Source organism: Oppia nitens, unplaced genomic scaffold (genome assembly GCF_028296485.1).
Source record: "Oppia nitens isolate AA-2021 unplaced genomic scaffold, nextdenovo-longstitch-racon4-pilon3 scaffold3_pilon_pilon_pilon, whole genome shotgun sequence".
NCBI lineage: Eukaryota > Metazoa > Arthropoda > Arachnida > Sarcoptiformes > Oppiidae > Oppia > Oppia nitens.
In genome coordinates, this window is record NW_026533221.1 from 4,080,988 (window position 1) to 4,100,969 (window position 19,982).

At 29.4% G+C, this 19,982-nt stretch overlaps 2 protein-coding genes across 2 annotated transcripts; one reads left to right on the forward strand and one right to left on the reverse strand.

The window, feature by feature from the left end:
• Positions 1-12,167: 12,167 nt before the first annotated feature.
• On the reverse strand, positions 12,168-15,561 carry LOC128958719 (phosphatidylinositol 3-kinase catalytic subunit type 3-like). Its single transcript, XM_054304630.1, has 9 exons — positions 15,424-15,561; positions 15,214-15,363; positions 14,864-15,128; positions 14,173-14,814; positions 13,982-14,109; positions 13,811-13,922; positions 12,919-13,741; positions 12,385-12,845; positions 12,168-12,319 (listed from the first exon to the last, which is right to left on the reverse strand). The coding sequence occupies exons 1-9, from the start codon at positions 15,558-15,560 to the stop codon at positions 12,305-12,307; spliced, it is 2,733 nt and encodes a 910-aa protein (XP_054160605.1). The 5' UTR covers position 15,561; the 3' UTR covers positions 12,168-12,304.
• A 399-nt stretch (positions 15,562-15,960) lies between these two features.
• Positions 15,961-19,916, forward strand: LOC128957858 (RRP12-like protein). Its single transcript, XM_054303674.1, has 3 exons — positions 15,961-18,983; positions 19,071-19,214; positions 19,271-19,916. Exons 1-3 carry the CDS (start codon positions 15,961-15,963, stop codon positions 19,914-19,916), a joined length of 3,813 nt encoding a protein of 1,270 aa, XP_054159649.1.
• Positions 19,917-19,982: the final 66 nt, after the last annotated feature.

Genomic DNA, 19,982 nt, shown 5'->3' on the forward strand with positions numbered 1-19,982 from the left:
ATAGTCACTTTACTCTCTCTTACTTTGCTCTCTCTCTCACTCACTCACTCACTCACTCACTCACTCACTCACTCACTCACTCACTCACTCACTCTTTCAATCATTTATTCATTGACTCACTCACTAACTCACTGTCTCTCTCTCAGTCACTCTCTAATGCATAGAGTATATGCTTTTAATGTATGTTTTATCGATGCTTTTGAATGTTGTTTTCAATGCATTCAAAATACAGTTCATAGAGTCGTATGTAAAGTGACTTTTCGTGTCATTTCACGTCTTTATACGAAAGTATAGCTATATTTTTGTGACTAATATTATTGAATTGAGCGCTCATTCACTCAAAAACATTTAGCTCATGCCTTACCTCCGATGGCATATCATATTAGATAACTCTGTGTTTGTATTAAAGCTTTTCGTCCTCAGTATAGTCAACAAACCCGACATTAGAGTACCGATAGATTAAATGGTAAACTCAAAGCCCATTGTATTTATATTAGACTTAACAAACTCAACAATACTTTACGCAATTTTAGCCTTAAATTTCCGGTCAAAGCTGTCAATCAAAATGTTACTAAACAATGATATAATACTTCATTATAAACATCCCTCATCTGATATAATTAATTTTATCATTTGTTGTAAAATTTTATATATATATAAAATTTTGTTTTTATATGATAATAATAAATAATATGACAAATATGTATAAATTTTAATAAAAATAAAAGTATTATATTTTACTCCTAAAGTGTAATAAAATTTATCATTTAGGATAATTATTTTATTTTAATTATTTATTTAATATATAAATAATTATATTATACAATTAATAAATATGTGACATTATATAGTTCAAGATAATTGAAAATTATTTAATTATTTAGAGAAATAAAATAATACACTAGAATAAAATAATTAAATAAAAATAATATTAAATATTATAGAAAATTTATATCAAATACTAAATCATCATTTATCGAAAATAAGTAAAATTATGTTATTTTAAATTACAAAAAAAATATTTTGAAATACAAGAACTTAAATGTAAGTTAGATATAGTATTACTATTAGCGGGCAATAATGGCAACAGTGGTAATAGTGGCCGTATTAGTGATAATCCGTTATCCAAACTAAGCCGATGTCAATCAAAGACGTGCTGAAGTGGCAAATGTGTTGAATCACTGCAAACCACTTCAAGCGTTAAATTTGAGCCAAAGAGCCGATAAATATATGCTTTAAAATACACAGCAATGCGTGCAAAACGATAGCCTTATATTTTTGGTGTTAAATGTGTATTAAATTAAACTATGATAATAATAAGTTGCGTTAAAATACACTTATATTTTTTGTTAGACACACTCTCATGCATTGATGAGACCACACAAGCCGTCCACTTTCACACCGACGGCTGGGAATAATACGAGTGACAAACATATGTCTTGTAAGCATCAGTGGATCAACTCAACAATATGAGTGAGTGAGTGAGTAAGTAAATGAGTGAATGAGTGGATAAGTGATGAATAAAAAATCAATTAAACAGATGTATTGAGCCGTATAAATGATGTGCAATAAAAAATCATTTCCATAACAAGTCTGAAGTTTATTATATGTGATATTTATAGATATTTGCTTTCAATGTGTGTGTATATACTGTATATACAATACACTATTTTTTGTATTGAAAATAGTGGCATAAAAACTACCCATTTATTTATCGAGTCTTTTATTTCTTGGAGAGAGTGAATGATTCAATAAGTGAGTGGTGTTTGTGTCTCAAGTTATTGATCGACAATCGATTTGATGGTAAGGATGGAGATGAAGACTCCAGAGGGAAGACTACTGTATAATGTATTGTATTGATGATTGCTTTTACTCTGATTTGTCACTAAATATAAGCAAACATTACTATATAAGAGACAATTTTATTGATATTCTTGTCTTGTATTTGACTCAAACATCTACTCATAAATATATGTCAATATTATTTGTAACAAAGATTTATATTTTCACAATAATATAATAAAAATTTACTAAATAATTACATGCACTTTATTATTATTATTGTTAGTATTAGATGAAGTCATCTAACGATCATTTAGATAATGTATGCAATGAATCAATAATTTGTGCGCAAAAATACTTTTACAATATATATATATGGCTGACAATAATAGCGGAGACAACAGTATTATAATAATATATAATATAAAGAATTGATGGAAAGGAAGAGTAAGAGTGGATCGGTATACAGGAAGTCATCCATAATGTCGTGCATTTCATACAGACTATGGCTTTTGTATTGATCAAAGGCATCAAATAAAATCCAACAATAGATATGACATTTGATGGTAACATAACTATAATTATTGTGAATCACGAGAGAAACCTTTCGCTTAAACATAACATTAGTGTTTAATAAAACAGTACACTATTTGATAACTTTTAGGGATAACCAAAAAGTTTGAAATAACAACAACGAAAAATTGTGTCAAAATCGTATCATTGTATTAGTTTTTTTAGCTGAAAAGCTTAGATCACATCAGTAAAGACAAACTATATAATTATTAATTTTTGTTTTATACCCTAAAAAATTATTTTTTATACAAATATACATTTTTATGAATTCAATAAACTTAAACTATAGTTTTACTAGCTCCTTTATTTAATGCTATAATTATAATAATGTTTTTTTATTAGACTATAATATGTAAAATAGATTAATTCACATAAAAAAGTCAAACTTCTAGTCAGTAACCAATATTGCACTTAAAATATTTATAATATGATATAATGAAAAAAATTTCTTTTATGTACACTATTTCTATTAATGTTATAATTTACTGCCAAAAAAATTCATATAACTTTATTGCTTAAGATATTAATATAAGTGAATTATCATTTTGAATGCTGTGTTTGTTTAGCATAACAAAGTTGAACACAAATTTATCGAAATATGTCGTCAAAAAATCTGTATATATTTTTAGTCAGTAAATGAATTGAAAGGAAGTTATATTTGATACGAAAGGAAACCACAAAATATATATTGCAATGTACTGTATATATCATATAATATCATAGTATATATAAAAAGGAAAACATATCGTTTTTAATGAACCGAAATCATCAACCATTTCATCGATGCTTTTAAATGTAGTTTTTATTATTTATTTTTTGTGTACATTATATTACTGTAGTTTTTGAAATTATTTTATATTATTTACTAAATGTTTAAAACATAGCATAGAAAAGTTGTTTAATTTATTATTTAGTTGTTTATTTTTATTACATAATTTATAGATAAACTATTTGATAAATGTAAACGCAAACTAATAAGATTAGTATAAAATAAAAATATTTTCTAAAATTTGGTAATATTTTGATAAAAAAATTAATTGTAGTATTAAATTAGTTAAAAACACATTTAAATATTTGATTATACAATTGTATTTCATGTAATACAAGTATTTCATTTGTGGTTATCATTGGCTTAACCATTGACTCAATCGACTCCAACAGTGACTTCTCATTGACTTATTATGAGATTTGAATCAATGAATAATAAAAATATATGTATATATAAATGAAATACAAATAAAATTTAATCAATTCATTTGAAGTCATATATGATAAAAGAAATGCTTTGTTGAATAAAAATGATTTTTATATAATGGTTAGCATTAAATGTATTGTATTGTATGGTATGTCTTATACAGCCAACTGAGTGAACATATGCTGAGCTAATACAGGAATCGCCGACACATTCATATCAATCGTTGGATGGATTTTGCGGTGCATTTTATATTTATTAAGCAAAAGTATATATTTCTGTATTACAGTATTGCAATACACTATCTACTAGTTTGACGAGTCAGGGATGCGAAACGCATTGCACTCGGATGTACACAACTATAACCATATAACAACACTGGCATACAGTTCAATACATGTGCTTTACTGTGCATTTCAAGACTACTCTCTGATAGCTTATGATAAGTTACGCCCGATTTTGGCTAATTATATATATTTTGAAATACTGACACAAAGATTGCCATATAATAAAAGCACAGGGAGTCTAACATTCAAATGGGGTAAATGGGTGGGGGCGCACACCAACTACCACTGAGTTCAGGCTTTCCAATGTCTGACACACTAATCAATAGTGTTTACCAGAAAAAAATTAAACGTGAAAAACATTTTGCTAGCTTTGACTCATAACATGCAATAAAACTTTTTTTTATTAAATATAAAAACATTTTTCTTAAGTTATCACAAACTAAGTGTTTGTGATTTATGTAGTCTTTATTGAGTTAAGACAATATACTTTTGTCTTATTGTTTGATAACAAAACCAAATAAAATAATTAATTTATTGAAACATTTGGTTAGTATGAGTGAGTGAGTGAGTGAGTGTGTGTTTGCAAAAAAATATTAGTCATCACAATATTAATGATTTGACCATAAAATGTGAGCGTAAAATGTTTTGATGCCTCAGAGAGATACTGGTGCCAGAGCTACACAACATTACAGTACAGCGAAAGTATAGTAATAGTGTTTATATAATACAGGCGCAGGTGAACCAAAAATTCAATTGCCATTAGAGTTAGACAACTATGATATACTGTATGCCCTCTTTCACTGACAACAAGGATGGCTCATGTAGTTTGTGTAGCGCTTATGGACATTAAATTTTAATAATAATATAATGACTATTATTGGCAAAACAGCAGAGAATATCTCATAAAATATATGTGCTTTTGTGTCATACTCTCTAAACTACAAACAACTGCATTATAAACACATACACAAAATATATGACAAAATATATACAATATAGTATAACACATATTAATTTTGTAATAATAATTAAATCTTACGGGAAATTAAAAAATTTGATAAGTATTGTCATAATTAAACATAAAAATATTACCAACAATTACAATGGTATGAGAAGTGCAATGAATGTTAAACAACAACAAAATAATAATAATAATAAATTCATACAATAATTATATAATATCTATATATATATTGCATCAACAAAGCCAACCAAAAGCCTGCCTTTACATACATTTCCACATTAAATAATATGTCATGTTTTGCATCAATATTTCAAATGTTTTCTAAGCACTAGTTATTACCCATATATAAAAAGTTTAAATATGGTTAGGCTTTACATGGAGATGGATATGCATTGATAGTGAGGCACTTTTTCAGGGGTTTCCACACGGCTTAGGGCTGCCTGTGCTGTATGTGTCAGATAAATGATATATTGAATGAATGACTGTCTTAATGCCTGTCCTAATGGATGTGCTTTTTGAGTGAAAATGCGGCGGAATATTGACGACACAGAGGAATGTCTATAAAATAAAAGCCGAGACAAACATTTACGATGTGTTTCCTGTTTGCCACTCAAATCATATGCAATTTTGTACACAAATATATAAACCTATCAGTTATGCAAAATATGAGAGTTTTATATGGATTTACAAAAATTGGTACCAAAAAACACATTACAATTGTTTGTGTATTGTATGGAGTGTTTGGGATTTATTTTCAATAAACTCTAAGTACGTGTGCTTTTCATCTGAAATATCAAACATATTGTCATTTGCAGTCCCTGTTTGTCACATATTGTATACAATATATACCACATTTGAAGCACTATTCAACAAATCACAACTATTTAAATAAATATTATATATATATATATATATATATATCATATGTTATTTACGAATATACGGTATAATTTGATTTTAAAACTAATTGCTCAATTATTTTTATTTTCATATTATCTTTACAAATAAAGTAATTGTGATAAAACTTATGCCAAAATTATATAATATTTACAATGTTTTAATAAATAGTTTTTGTAAAAACAACAAAAATAGATAAACTAAAATAACTAGGTGATTACAATAATAAAATGTGCTAACACACTATTATGTATTTACTGTAGCTATTATTTTTAAACTACAAATACTTAAATATATTGTGAGTTTAATATATTAATAGCTTTTCGTACACTAAATAAAAATATATTTTAAATTAGTTATTTATAGCATTTTAGATAAGAATTTATTTACATTTATTTTATAAATAAATATTATTTTTATTTTATAATTTTTCAGTATTTATCTATGAATAATATAAATAAATTGTATATACTTTACAAATTCCTTTAATTATGTGCCACTCCGTAGCATAACGTGACATAAAAGTAATGATTATATATTTATCAATAAGACAAACAATTTATATTATAAGTAGCGTAACAGGAGATGAATGCAATTTTGTTGATTACACAGAAAAATGACAATAATTTGTTATATTTGTTTCCCAAATATTTAAAGCAACAATACTGTACTAACTATATTATGCTAACATTAATTTTATCGGTATATATATAGACACTGTCTTATTATTGATGGTCACTATTGCAGTCACAAACATATAAATTCAGAGATAGATAGAGAGAAAGTAAGTGAAAGTGTGTGTGAATGAGTGAGTGAGTGGGTGAGTGAGAGATACAGGCTATGGTTGCTATTGAAGTAAAGTGTATTGAATATGAGTATTGGATGCGTTGCGTGTCTGTAATGATGGTCCCGAAAGGATAAGGAAAACATGAAAATATGGTAGAGATGTATATATAAGAGCTAAGTTTGATAGCTCTAAAAAGGCATCATATAATGGCACAGTTATATACTTGATATACTTGTGCGCTAATCTGTCAGTCGTGGCCCATTTCCCCGGAGTCCTATACCTAACATTATATGGATTTATACAGTCAGTCATCTACACTTTTACAGTTTATATAAACTATAAACTAATTCATTGAATATATTCCTCCCTTTAATTTGATAGCAATTTGCAACTCTTATGGATTTTGTCCCTTAAATATCAATCAGCGATCACATAGTTTAATACCATATCATAGTTTTTAAATGTGTGATAACACTGAGGCTCAAGGAGGCTAAAGGACAGCCAATGATTAGTAACTGTAATGACTGGAAAAAGCAGTGCTAATAATAATTTTTATGACTAAAATATTATTTAAATAATTATAGTTTAGATAAAAATTTATTAAACGCTGTATTAATGACAATAAGGTATATACAGAATAGTATGTTGTTATGAACCGATAATTCATCGCTACTTTCAAAACACATAATGAATGAGTTGGTTGTGAATACAGATAAATAGCAAACCGATAGCTAAGTTGTATGTAAAGTATATGAGTGTGTTATGTAAGGGCACAGTTAGTCAATACAATACTGACAATCACGTACTGCCCAAGTGTTACGTTAAATGCATTGCAAATGAAATTCAATGGGATTCAGTGTTTAATGAATAAATTAACTCAAACTTAATCCAAAAGCATAGACACACGCCCTTTGTGAACACCGGGTCCTACATATTATAGACAGACAACTAATTTATTGCAATTTATGGCATAGCAATGAGCAACAACTGACTAACCACTACCGGAGCACATCTCTCTCTCTCTCTCTCTCTCTCTGCAAACCATTTATAGCTGTCCTCTCTATTGTCCAAACAGTCGGATCCCTACAATTGTCAGATTAGATCTAAAATAATTTTCATTTATTATTATCAAAAATTGAATTCATTGTTTATTTAAGCTTTAAATTGCTTTGACTCTATTTGAATAGAATAGCATTTTAAATATTGTAACAATTGCTAGATTAAATTAATTTATCTAAACTTGATAAATATTACTATTTTTTAGAAATTATAATAACTTAATTGCAAAATACATTTAATTAGATATTTGTTTAATTTAAAAATATTTCTATTAATTGGATATATTTGATTGTAATATCAATATCTGCGTATTTGATAATAAATACAATTGTACACAAAAGTAATTACTTTGAAATTGATATACAGTAGTACTAAAGTACTGTATAAGTGAGTAACCATTGATTTGTTGTTTCAATCAGTGAATTTGGCGGAACCGTTATCCTAAAGTTAATCTAATATAATATTTATTTATTATAAACACAGAGAATAACAACAAAACTGAACGGAGAGTGAGATTTTTGCATTCATTGTCTGAATTTATATGTGTTTAAAAAGATTATGCAAAATAAGGTTATTTAGAGACCAGATTACGGGAGCGACCTATCAGTTGAGTTACGATTAATGTATTTAATGTGTTTGCAGACTGTTTGGAAAGCCTATGAAGTTGAGAGCACAAGTAGTGTATAACACAAATTAAATAAGCCTTATTAAACATTATGCGTTTGTCACTGACTGGCACTGGATCTCCCAATTTGGATGAGTGTGTGCTTCTGTATATGGGGACAGACATTCCTATCGAGACCACTGTTCACACATTGACACAAACTACACATACGGTCGACGACGGTATATAACGCTTATGTAGCATAACTTTGAATACGACTTTGATTTACAATTTAAAGAGTCAGTTAAAAAAATGAGAGATGTGTTATATAATCAATTGGTAATAAACACAACAACCCTTCGCCACTCATTTTTTGTGTCATTTTGTGGTCACAACTAACGACTACCGATAAGCAAACATTGAACTCTTTGAATATAAATCTCTCAATTTAATCTAAATTGCTTTTAAAAACATTTTAAAATATTTTTACAAATATTAAAAATAAATTTTTAATAACACGTGTAAATACTTGACTACTTGTAGATTATAAATATATATATACTGTAAATGTAGAGTATATATGTAGGATATTAGTTACTATTATATATTTATCTAATCGATTATTTATAAATTATGTATAATATAATATAATTTACAGATATATAAGTTATTCATTACTTGTATTTTCAATATAAAGTACAAATTGCCAGTATAAGTTATATATACAGTATATATATATATATATATATATATATATTCAACATATTTAATACCAGTATATTTAATTTCAATATTATTAAATACAAAAAATTTTTTTAAAGATTATAATTTATATAATTAATATTAATATATTATTATTATTATTCAATAATTAATTGGACGATAAAACTAATTAGCAATAATTAGTATTATTTGCAAAGAATTTACAAATTTTATTGATTTCATATTAAGTACATAATATGCAACTAAATCTCTTAATAAATTAGCATTTAAAGTAATTAACTTTAATCAATAATTATTGCCAAAAGAGAAAATTATATTCATTTAAACAAATAATTGTATACAAATGTATCAAATTAAATCAAATACTATAAACATGTTGAAACAATTAGAAAAACTATAATTTACAATAAGCTATTATTATTATATAATACATAATTTTTACTATAAATTGTAAAAAACTAAAAAAAAGTAAATTGAATTTTTGTATCCAAATAAAAAACAATCATCAAAATTAAGTTTAAAGCCTATACTCTAAATACACTGCTTTTATAGGTTCGAGTTTGTTGTGTGTGTCTCTCTTATGACATACCCGTGAGGGTTATGTTAAGAGAAAGAGAGAGAGAGAGAGAGAGAGAGAGAGAGAGAGAGTTGGTAGTGTATGTGGTGATGGTATATGTTTGGTGCATGGATTGCAGCTAATGTAACACAAACGTAATCAGGATAAAAGCCTTTATAGTAGACTATGTTATACGTGTTGTGTTGCCTTATATAGTGAATTATGTCGACAAATACAGCAATACAGTAGTAGTAGTAGTAGTAGTAGTGATAGCAATGAGTTGGAGCCCCACTGAAAATGATGATCAATATTATGGTATATACTGTTATGTTATGTTAGTCTTTGTTACTACTATTTCAAAGACCAAACTATCCGTTCAAATACATTGCAAAAGTCAGACTCGACTTTTGGGTCACTTTATGCCAACACTAGCTATACATCCGTATAACTGTAGACAGACTCTCAACTCTCTCTCCATTCACTCACTTATACAATGATATATAAGTACAGTATATACAGTACACTATCAAAGTATATACACTATTATACTATATATATATTGTCGACTAATATATGGCTCAAGAGTTATGAATGCCATTCATAGCTGACATCATTGCATTGAATATCCTTTTAAAACAATTTTCATTTTGATGTCTTTTAGTTTGCTTTTTAAAAACAATATTTAAGTTAAAGTTTACATTTATATCTATAGTTTACAAAGATGTCAGTTAAGAGAAAGAAAGAAAGAAAGAAAGAAAGAGAGAGAGAAAGAGAGAGAGAGAGAGAGATATGTTAGAAAAATAAACGATTTTTGTTGAAGAAAAATGGTATAAAATTAGTGAAAAATAAGAGTACATTATAACAGATGGTGGCAAAGGATTTACTAGTGAGGCTTTGCACCAGATTTGCCATATTATCGACAATATTATCAATAGTTTATTGATAGCTATCATTCATAATCTATATGAGGCATTAACACCGACCTACTAGTGACCGATACATACATATACACCAACACATCCCATCTAAACATATATCTAAATCCTGTTCCTCTCATTTTGGCATTTAGTCGATAATCTTGTAGTTGTTTTGTGCAATGATTGTCAACCAAAGAGCCACCCGTGCTGTCAGTATTGCAATTTTACTGTATTTAATACATCATTTCATGTATTGTTTGGTCATAAAGCATCAAAATTGTTGCAAAACTATTGTTCACCGGTCATACCATATATGCATATATCATGTATTTCAACATTCAATGGGGACTTATATCTGTATGTAATGTTGAGATGAGAGATACAGATAGAGTTTGGAGACAATACGTGTAATACGATCACTACATATATGTTCAGATGGCTTCCCAATGCTCTCTATAACTGACTGTCCTTTCTTTCTATGCATTGACACTACTAATGCCCTAAAACACGATGTGGTATATTATAAGCTATTTAACCATTTATTGTCACCAAAATTACAACTGAGCTATAAATTCAAGATATAATGTTTCGATCGCAACAATTCAATGTATGGACAATAGAAAAGTTCACTTTTCATATATATTAATATTATATATAAAACATATAAATACCAAACAAATGTCTTAAATTACATTTTCATTCATTATTATATTCATATTATAATATAATTTTCAATCTCTAGAATTGCTATTTATATTATATATTACTATATATACATTATGATAATTGCAAACAAATCGATTACATTAATGTACAATACATTTAAGTTTTATGTTAGACACAAATTGTAGTATACTTTAGATTTGAATTTAATTATTTTTGCTCAAAAAAGTTTGTGACAATTTTTACTGTAATAGTTGTTAACAATGATAAAAACAAAAGTTATATTTGATATGAAAATGATTGATAATGTTTACAATGTGACAACTTTTTGGCTTAATTTACAAATAATTTTTTTATCGCTGGACTATAAACCCAATCGATTGTTTTTCATCATCAAAATTGATGTGAAAATAATATTTTCATTTGTTTTGTGTTTATCTATAAATTTCTATGATATTAACGCTATTATTAATATAGTGTATTGTTTGTCATATACTGTGTATATAGACTATTGAATATAAATTGAAAAGATTTATTGAATGACAAAAAACAAACTGAAAAAAATGTTTTAATATTTCTATTAAAAAAAACAATTTTATCGAAATTCCGTAATATTCAAGACTTGTTTGCTATTTTTAAAAACGAGTTCAACATTTTATCAAAAAAAAAATTAAGAAAATATTTTGTTAACATAACTATTATGTGTTGTTTTGGGTCTTTAAGTGCAATGTCCATATTGTAGGGGAAAAATGATAGTTAATAAAAATTAAAATTTGGATTAAAACTCAATTTATAGAAATATTTAGTGATAACCATAAAAATAAACATTAAAATAAAAACTTTATTTTATCAAATTGTGTATTTATACAATTTATCTCGTATAGTTACATACAAATCTTCACAATAATAAAAATATATGATATTTTTTATATAATAAATATACTTCAAATCTAGTTAATTATATCATAATTATTTTAATAAAAAAACAATTTTTAGTTAAATATTTTATAAGATTATTTGATTTATATACAATAAAACAATAAATTAGAGGCCAGTTTATATATATACAGTATAATCTGTTTAAAACTTTGGATGACTAGCCATAGGACACATTATAATAAATAAAATTATTATTATATACTGTATATATAATTAATTTCGGTAAATGTCAAAAATATTTTATTAACTAAAAATTGACTCAAATATAAACTAAATGCCAATTATATCAAAATTTTCATTAAATATGTAATTATTGAGCTTTTTTAAGTAAGGCACTCAAGAATTATAAGGCCATCGATGATCAGTTCCGCCAAAACTATATGAAATAAACAACATTTGATTAATATTTCTAATAATAGATTGAAAATATGTATTGAATACCTGAGCCATTTTATGGATATGTTCGACCATAACTGGAAAGAAAGCTTTGACACTGTAATCGATGAGGTCTTGCATATAACGGACCGCTTCTTCATCGTTAAGATTGAACTTAAACTTGTCCTGAACTTTCTTGACAGTCTTGTCGGGTTCGAGTGCAATGTCGGGAACACTTGCGTCGATCATAAGTGAAAACAAATTCAGTATCAGATTTGCGTGTCGTCTCAAATGCAAGAATGCTGTATAACATAGCTTTCGGAAAGACTGGTAGTGTTCGGAATTAATGCCTCCCATGGCGTCAACCATTTCTCGACTTAATTTCATGGGAGGCGGCATTGGTTTGGGATCTCTTCCTAAAATAAACCCAAAATCAATGTGAAATAACTTTCCCGTTCGGGTAAGTAAAAGGTTATCCAAATGTCGATCTCCTACTCCTAACAGATATGTTATGACACAATATCCAGCTTTAAATAAAATACAAAATCATATTAATATTATATATATATACCGATAATTAAAATAAAGACAACAAATTACCACAAGATTTAACGTATGCATCCATTACTTCAGGAGAGATACCATACATAGCATCAGAAGGCGCGTGTTTACGGAAATAGTTTTGAATACTGCCCTCAGCTGCCAGTACTTCAGCCACTGATATCGAGTCAATGAACTGTACGAATCCATGTTTACTACTTGTGGCCAAAACATTATACGGTGTAAGCTTTAAGTCTAAGTTTTCTCTTCTCAACAATTTATCCATTAAAGTAATCATCTGAAGTATGAGCTGATCCTGTCTGAGATCATCTCCGTGTTTGAAAATTGTAAAATATTCGGTATTTTTTGTGGTAGAAAACGCCAGTTTTCCCGGCATTAATGCGCTTTTAAATAGAGTTGCTTTTAAAGGTATGACTCCAGTTATCTTAATCTCTGGATCAAGTGGTAATGGTAATGGATCATATGATGTGAAATTAATCTTAAAAATCTCTGCTTCGGCTAAAAGATTTTGCAATCTATCAATCTTTTTCTGTCTGTTGCCATTCTCTCGGGCCACAACTTTCATCAATTGAACTAATTTCTCGACAAACGTTTGTTGTCTTTGAAGTAACTGTCGGCGCGCTCTCATCTCAGGACTTCCCTTCGATAGCCGCAAACTGAACCGTCTCATCATAATTACATACATATCACTCACTCGAATTAACTCATTGGTGTTGTTGTTGTTATTAGTCATTACATAAGTATGAGGAGGAGTGTCAGTATACTGCCCGTCCTCACACTCGACCATTAGATACCAAAAGAAATAGTTGGCTAAGTTATCATTAGTACAGGCGCGGGATATCAGGAATGTCGCTAAGTTTTCCTATTAATATAAACAACAAATTAATTGAAATTATAATTAAAAATGCATTCAATATTTAAAAATAAATACTTCTTTCTTATTTAATTCGTTATCATTGGCTTCATTGGAATGAACTTCAAGTTTTAATGCATTAAGAGAATCGGTTAGACCAGTTGTACCGGTTGATGTCGTACTACCTCTCCTTAAAATATAAATTACAATAAAATAAATTATTTTTAAATAAAATCTTTTTTTGAATACCTTTCCCTTTCATGAGTTCGATCATCAAACAGATCGACTCTTCTCTCTTTTTCATATGCCTGTCGTATTTCATCGAAATTCTCGTATTTCAATGCCTGAACCAATTGAAGCAAATAGAGAAGCAGTTCCTAATAACAAACATTGTTTTATTAATCAAAAGTCGACAACTCAACTAACCAATTGCCACAAACCTCATCGGGCGCCTGATGTAATCGGGTGACAGCATATCGTCTGACAGCCGGGTATTGAAAATGAGGCGATAATAACTCTAAAGCGTCTTCAATATCAATTGGTTGCCAATTTTCGAGCAGTTCTATTGCCTGATGAGCTTCGGTATTCAAATGCCAATTAACAGATTTTAAGAATTTAGTTAATGCTTTCTTTTGGTTAACCAAATAAAACCTAAATTTCCACAACAAATCCTGTTCTTCATTAGACAACACTTTAGTCGGTGAATAACACATTATGGCATTCAATTGATCTCTAACTCCGGCATTGGGTTTAAGATCGCGATCAGTAATACCACTTCTGATACTACGCGACAGTTTATGATGTTTGTTCTCAACGAGGTTTTCCATTGACATTTCGGGATCAGGTATTATCACTAAATCATTCTCAATGAAGCTATACTGACAACTTTCTTCAGCTCCCCTTTCGAAATATACAACAGAGTGATCCACACCATTGACTGTGACAATAGGAAACTCAATTGAAAGATAGACATAATTGGTATTCTTTTTTTCTGTTTGAACCAATCTCTCGATCTCAAGAAATGTCAGTCTATCCAACCAATCAATTCTTGGAAGTTCTCCGCATCGGTATTTCTTTTTTAACTTAAAAAACAAAATATAATTAAAACTTAGTTAACAATAATTATAATACTTTATTGATTTTATTCATTTGTCCGGAAATGCTTTGCTTTCCATTTAATTGATGACTATTTTGGAGATCAGTTTGATTGCTGAGCCATACTCTCAGGTCATACATGCCTTTCCTCATCGCCCCGTGCTTTCCGAATATAGTAATAGCAGTTCCACCCAAAAGATACGGTTTGCCATCGCTTGAAACGTCAACAATTGTAAAGCTTAAGAGTGCGTCCCGAGGAATGTCCGATAGTTTCAAAGGAAATAATAGCCATTCATTCCAACTGTCAATCAAATACATTAAACAACAGAACGTTAATAATACAAATAATAACAAATATCTTCAGCTTTTACTAAAACAAAACTAACTCAAAACGATTGGACATATGTTTGTATTGTGACTGTCGTGTCGGACACAAGAGGTGACCATTTGAATAGAGATCGCATGTTATATACAGATGTTGTGTCACCAAATGGTCCTCAACTTTGGCGTTCACTTCCAATCCCTCTAACGTACCACTGATTTGATGATAACAACACTATTACTATAGGCATCGATATTTGAATAAAAGAGACTACCATTTAATCCTAAAGTAGACGTCATCCAAGTCTGAAGTATAGATGAAATTGAATTTATGGCAATCGTTAAGACCGGAGTCAGTGGTCACTTGAGTCACGTTATGCTGAGTGACGCCCGAAGACGAATGAGTGGACATTTGTTTTGAGACCACAACTAACACCTAATCTAAAGTATTGATCATTTGTTTCTTAATGTCTTCATATGACTAAATCATTGACGACAACAAAGACAACAATCAGTGATAACAATGAGTGAACAAAACATCTGATATTTCAATCAATCACTCAATCATTTCATTCACTTTCAATCCAAACAACTGTTTACTCAATAACTCAATCATTACGTCATTCACTCACTTAATATCGTACTGTTGTTTGTGAACGACTCGTTCAATCAACACGTGTTTCACATGAGTGTTATGTTTGTCATTGAATAGCATTTAAAGCATTGATTGTTGTGATTATGAAACACATCTTTTCGGTGATAATTGTCGTCTGATTTCAGTCTTAAGAGTATTTTTTGTTGTCATTTGAAGAATGAGAATAGCGGGCAAAGCGACGAAAGGTAAGGGTAAGCGATGGATGAAAGGCGGGTCCAGTGATAGCAATCCGACAACAAACAAGTTTCGGCTTCTGGCCAAAAGTGGATCACTGACCACAAGTGCACAAACATCACAATCAAGACAGTCCTTTCGTCTCGACGAGGATGTCCTCAATCAACACAATTTGCGTCAATTACAGAAATTGCGATTAGAAGTGCCTAAAGATGATCGATCGGCGCCTAATCCCGATCAGGCGGTCGATGATGATGACCACGAATCGGTTGGTGGTCAGACATTTGTGAGTGTTTGGTCCAACTGTTCAAATATTAGTTTCAACAAATTGTTGTACGGATTTGACTCTTCGTCAGCCATTCATAAGCAGATGTTAGCCGTGTTGGCAGCCGTTACCGAAACTATTAAATCAAACGGAGGACAGGAGTCGGAAACGGAATATTTTGCAATTTTAATGACATGTCTGGAGAGCGCCGATAACGACGAGACACTGACAGCCATTTTGACGTTGATTCAGATGGTTATCAAACGATTACCGCAAAGCGTTATTAAACTCAAGTTTTCCGAGACATCTAAAGTATTTGTCGATTATTTGGCCAAATATGTTAAGGGAGAGAACGGATTGATTGTGAGGTCACTTATTTCCAGTATATCCGTACTTCTTGAGCATCAAGAGTATGCTGTTTGGGAATTGAGTTCAACTAAACACATATTTGAGATAATTTTATCGCTTACTGTTCACAATAAGCCGCGGATCCGAAAATGTGCCCAAAGATCGGTCGCCAGAATTCTCAAATGTAATACAAATCAATCGAAATCATCATTATGTCACCCAATTGCCAAACTTACCGGCGATTTTTGTGTCAGAAAACTTGAAGATAATTCTAGTGATAATCTCAATACAATGTTATACGTGTTGACACTGTTGACGGACATCCTTTCAGTTTTGCCGAACTCTTGTCTTAAGAAATGTTGTGAATCTATATTAACACAAATGACTTTTGGAAATGTTTTGATTGTTTCGACAGCTTTTAAAGCATTTTACATATTGTTTGTCTCACAACCACATCAAGAGATACTAACAGCTGATCTCAACGCAAAACTAATATCAGCTCTCTATGACTATCAGCCAAATATCAATGACTCGCAGCCGTTGTGCGCTTGGATTCAGGCCATCAAACAAGGATTTCTTAATCTGAACCGAATCGACAAAAAGCTGTCATATAATCATTTGCCTAAACTTTTTAATATATCAATAGATTGTTTACTATCGGATTCAAAAGAGGTTCACTTATGTATTGCAAGTAATTTAAAACAAATTTATTCCGATTGTATTGAATTGTCTGCTCAAGAGATAGACAAACAAATTATAGAAAGAGTTTATTTAAGTTTTGAAAAGGCCTTACAATATGAATATTTTAACGCATATAGTCTTATATTTGAATTAATATCCCATTATTTGAACAAAGATTTTGCCGGTTTTACCACAAATATTATCATTAAAATGGTAGCAATTCGTGATAGTTATGACTGTGCTTATTCAAGTCAAATAGACCGCACAATTGGTCGCGTTTGTCTAGTATTTGGACCCAAATATATTATCCAATTATGTCCAATGGATTTAAATGATGACAATACCGATATTTGTCACAATTGGTTATTACCGATTCTAAGAGATAATATTAGAAACACAGAAATATCACTGTTTATCGACTATTTTTACCCAATTATAATATCTTTGCATAAAACTTGCAAAACACTTGAAATGGATGGAAATTTGATGACATCGAAGACATGTTCCATATTATTATCTCAAATCTGGTCACTGTTGCCATCATTTTTTAATAAGCCGACAGATTTTGAAATATCATTCAAAAAATTTGCTCCAATTTTAGGCGACAGTCTCTCTAAAATGCCAGCCATTAGATCATATATATTGTCTGCGTTTAGGAATTTGTCAAAAAATTTTGACAACGAATTGGTTTTAAAAGAATTGAATCGATTCTCGAAGAATTTCCTACCGATTCTATTCAATATCTATACCAACGAACAGATATCTAATGATGAAAAAAATCAACGGTTTTCTGTTTATGAAATAATTCAAATATTTTTCTCAATTTCCGATAACTCTCTGATAATTAACTTATATTTGAAATTAAGCGAAAAATTACAGAACTGTGAAAATAATACATTTTTAAAGCATTCACTAATGGATTTGATTCGAGCATTTGTTCCTTATGTTAGGGATGAAGACATTAAACAAATTTACAATCAATTAGTTGTTATGTATTTGAAAGACAATAAACTGATTACAGAACAGAAAAAAGCATTTCGTATTCTTGAAGAGATTTGTAAAAATGAAGTCAATGTTTGCCGTAATTTTGTTTCAAACAATTTGAATGATTTGTTAAATGTTTTAAACGAATCTCTATCCAAGTGTTTGTCCTCATCTAAGGCTTTTGTATTGAAAGCAATAACACAATTAATTGAATCTAATATAAGTAATGATACAATTGATTGGCAGAAGATATTGTTGGAAATATTACCGAAAGTGTTAAACTGTTTAACGATAAACTCAGTAAAAGTCAAAACGGCATCATTTGGTTTGATTAGTTGTATTGCAAACTCTTGTAAAACACTAAACAATGGAAATGTCGACGAATTTATTAAAATAATGTTATTATATTTGGATAAAAATGATTACTCGTCGACAGTCGTAGTCCAGTGTTTGACCCGACTCTACGATGAATTTCGGTCGGAAATACCGAAACACATTGAATGTGATATCATTGAGACTATAATCTCAAAACTAGATTCAGAAAATCGACAGACAATACAAGCGGCTATTGATTTTGTTAAGTACTTCTTTAAGGTATCTTCTGCGGACCAATTGTCGGCTTATCTTGAATTGTTGGTCACTAGACTGTCAAATATTAATCGCAAACATAAAAATCACTTCAGGATTAAAGTCAAAGAAATGTTTATCCGTTTAGTTCGAAGATATGGGTAATTATTATAAATATATTGACATAATTTATATTAATTTGTTAAAATTAATTATAATTATCGGTTATTTTTATCTAAATAATTTAGTTATGAGATGATATCAAAGATGATTCCCGAGGAATATAAAAAAGTTATTAAAAATATACGAAAACTTGAAGACAGAAAACGAAAGATGAGTGTAAAAGCCAGTGAAGATGGAAGCGATGAGAAAACTATTAAGACATCGAAAAGGTATTTATTTAAAAAAATTAATATAAAATTTTAATTATTAATATTTTAAAATAAAGCAAACGAACAAATAGAGAGTTTGAAGATATAATCGCTGATTCATCTGACGAAGTATCTGAAGATGACGACCAAATGACAACTGTTTCCAGAAAGAGCAAGTCGTGGATCAAAGAGGAAACTAATGATAACGAAATTGTCGATTTGTTGAGCAATAAGTTGAGTCAAAATATTATACATAAAGATCCTAATATTAAACCTAAAGAGAAATCACAAGCTTTTGAAATGACTTCCGACGGAAAGATTATCATTAAAGACTTGGATAATCCTAAGAGAGGTGTTAAGAGACAATTGGGAGATGAGTGTGATGTGAATGATAATGATGATGACATCGATGACATTATATCAAATAAACAGAGTATGAAATCCGTATCAACCAAAAAGTCCGAATATACAGCTGGAGGTAAAGGCATTCATCGGCCGATTGCCAGACAATTGGGAGAGGAATATAAATCAAACAAAGCAAAGGGAGATATGAAGCGTAAAGGAAAGCCCGATCCCTTTGCTTATATACCACTTGATCGACAGGTGCTTAATAAGCGAAAGACAGCCAAAATGAGCGGACATTTCAAGAATTTGGTAAACGCCGCTCGAAAGGGGGCTAAAATAGGTTCAAATAAAAGGGCAAAGAAATTACGCAAAAGTTAAAAATATCAATTAAATTTTATTTGTAATAATTTATTTTATAAAAAAGTAAATAAAGACATAATAATT

Excerpts from the sequence above, each read along its gene's own strand:
- LOC128958719 (XM_054304630.1), bottom strand. The coding sequence starts at position 15,560 with ATGTCCACTCATTCGTCTTCGGGCGTCACTCAGCATAACGTGACTCAA. Across the intron at positions 14,110-14,172 it reads TACATCAGGCGCCCGATGAG|GAACTGCTTCTCTATTTGCT; the intron begins GTTTGTGGCAAT and ends GTTTGTTATTAG. Across the intron at positions 12,846-12,918 it reads TGCATACGTTAAATCTTGTG|CTGGATATTGTGTCATAACA; the intron begins GTAATTTGTTGT and ends TTTTATTTAAAG.
- LOC128957858 (XM_054303674.1), top strand. The coding sequence starts at position 15,961 with ATGAGAATAGCGGGCAAAGCGACGAAAGGTAAGGGTAAGCGATGGATG. Across the intron at positions 18,984-19,070 it reads CGTTTAGTTCGAAGATATGG|TTATGAGATGATATCAAAGA; the intron begins GTAATTATTATA and ends TAAATAATTTAG. Across the intron at positions 19,215-19,270 it reads ACTATTAAGACATCGAAAAG|CAAACGAACAAATAGAGAGT; the intron begins GTATTTATTTAA and ends TTTAAAATAAAG.